This window comes from Phalaenopsis equestris, unplaced genomic scaffold, assembly GCF_001263595.1.
Source record: "Phalaenopsis equestris unplaced genomic scaffold, ASM126359v1 Scaffold197154, whole genome shotgun sequence".
NCBI classification, from domain to species: Eukaryota; Viridiplantae; Streptophyta; class Magnoliopsida; order Asparagales; family Orchidaceae; genus Phalaenopsis; species Phalaenopsis equestris.
The window spans coordinates 1-1867 of NW_018217103.1; the positions used below are offsets into that span (position 1 = coordinate 1).

At 37.3% G+C, this 1867-nt stretch overlaps 1 protein-coding gene across 1 annotated transcript; it reads right to left on the reverse strand.

Annotated features, from left to right (window-relative positions):
* Positions 1-11: 11 nt before the first annotated feature.
* On the reverse strand, positions 12-1014 carry LOC110035296 (NDR1/HIN1-like protein 12). The gene has a single exon (XM_020739529.1). The coding sequence runs from the start codon at positions 622-624 to the stop codon at positions 22-24; it is 603 nt and encodes a 200-aa protein (XP_020595188.1). The 5' UTR covers positions 625-1014; the 3' UTR covers positions 12-21.
* Positions 1015-1867: the final 853 nt, after the last annotated feature.

Consider the following 1867-nt stretch of genomic DNA (forward strand, 5'->3'; position numbering starts at 1 on the left):
CAACATGAACTGAAATTTCCTTCAATGTGATTTAGAGCTGCACCCAACTCCTCCAACACTACTCCCATTAAACGGAGCAAACTGAAGCTGACAAGGCATATGCAACAAAAACTTAACAGATAGAAATATGCCCACCCTCCATCTGGTCCTCGTTTGCCCATTGAGAGTGAAACTAATCTTCTCCTGCTTCAGAGCTATGTCCATCTCATCCATGGCTCCCTCATCAAGTGGAATCACCGAGGACTGAACAACATAATTCAGAGGCAAAGAACTGTTTTTTGCTACATCGAACGCGTCGGCTCGAAGCTGTGCTACCTCTATGTCATGGAACCTCAGGATAAATCCGGCGGCGGAGAAGACTGCATCAGCTTTGGCGTTGTGGTTCTCTGCTGCGATGGTGATGGCCATCTCGACCTCGAGCGAGCCCGTTTGATCGTAATTGAGCTTGTTTAAATGAGCATATGTGATATGAATGTAAGGAATTTTGGGTTGGTAGATCATGTAGATTGAGAAGATGATGATTCCGGCGATGATGACGAGGACGGCGAGCACGGCGCAGATGATGGCGACCAGCCATATGAGCGGGTTGGTGCGGTCTCTCCGCCATGGATTTGGTCTTGGCATGAGGGAGATGGAGGAGGAGGGGGAGGAGGAGAAGACATTAGGGATTCCCTTTGGTTGGTTGTTTTATGTTTGAAGAGGTTCTAAGTGAGGTTTGGAGATGAGGAAGTTTGGTATCTTCTTTGCCTTGGAATGAATGTAATGGGGGTATTGGAAATGGTTTTCTAATGGGTGAAGGAAATACCAAACTTGAATTGGTTTGAGGAGTTTGTACTTGCATTTTCTTAGGATTAATGAGAAGGAATGTAGGTTGGGGGGAAGATGTTTTTTATTTGGTGAGGTGAACTTTGGTTGTGGATCTCCTTTTCTTCAATCAAAGTTCATCACTTTGGAAGATTTTTAGGGAGTTTCCTTATTGATGGTCTTTGATTGGGGTTGTGTGAGTTGCTTTTCGGTGAGCTTTTTGTAAAGGTGTTTGTAAGGACCATGATTAGATTATTATTAGAGTTAGTGTTTCAATTATTTTTATTAGGGTGTACTTTTACATATTGAAGTGTTTTTAAAAATGTTTAATTTATCATTAGACATGAATTTTTATGTGATTTTAGTAAGATACATTTCAAATTCGAGATCATTTGAGCCCTAATTTTAACTAGTTTATATGCAAGTTAAGCATCCCAACAAGACTAACTCAATGATGTCCAATTTGGGTCCAGATAAGCGCAAATCAACGACTTTAAGTTTGATAGTATTGACCACCAATCATAAGTCAATTTCAACCACCACTAACAATTGTTAAACCAAACTATGACTTCTACCATCAACTACTACTTCTATAGCCAACCAGAACTATAATAGCCCCACCATGACTGTTGTAGTGAGACAATAATAAGTTATAATCCTAATTATCCTCATACAAGTATATTTGTTTGATTATTTTTAAGAAATTATGATTCCATCTTTTCTACTCCTCATGAAGAGTAAACAATTGTACTGATGATTATATATTAGATTATTTTAGCTAAATCTGACACCATGATTTTTTTGATTTTTTTCCATCTTTTATGATTTTTCCATAAATAATTTTGGTGTCTTCTCCCCAACTTTTCTTTTAGTCATATATGCGTTGGATCTTCATGTAATACTAAAAAGTTAAATTATCACTATAAAATTGTGAACTTTCAAGCACACAACACATACATACACCTAAAAAATTTTATGTATATACATATCTAGGATTTAAATTTTTATTTTATTCATATGTGTTAGCATGATATGATTGAAATACAAGGGAGTACTATATATA

Excerpts from the sequence above, each read along its gene's own strand:
- LOC110035296 (XM_020739529.1), bottom strand. The coding sequence starts at position 624 with ATGCCAAGACCAAATCCATGGCGGAGAGACCGCACCAACCCGCTCATA.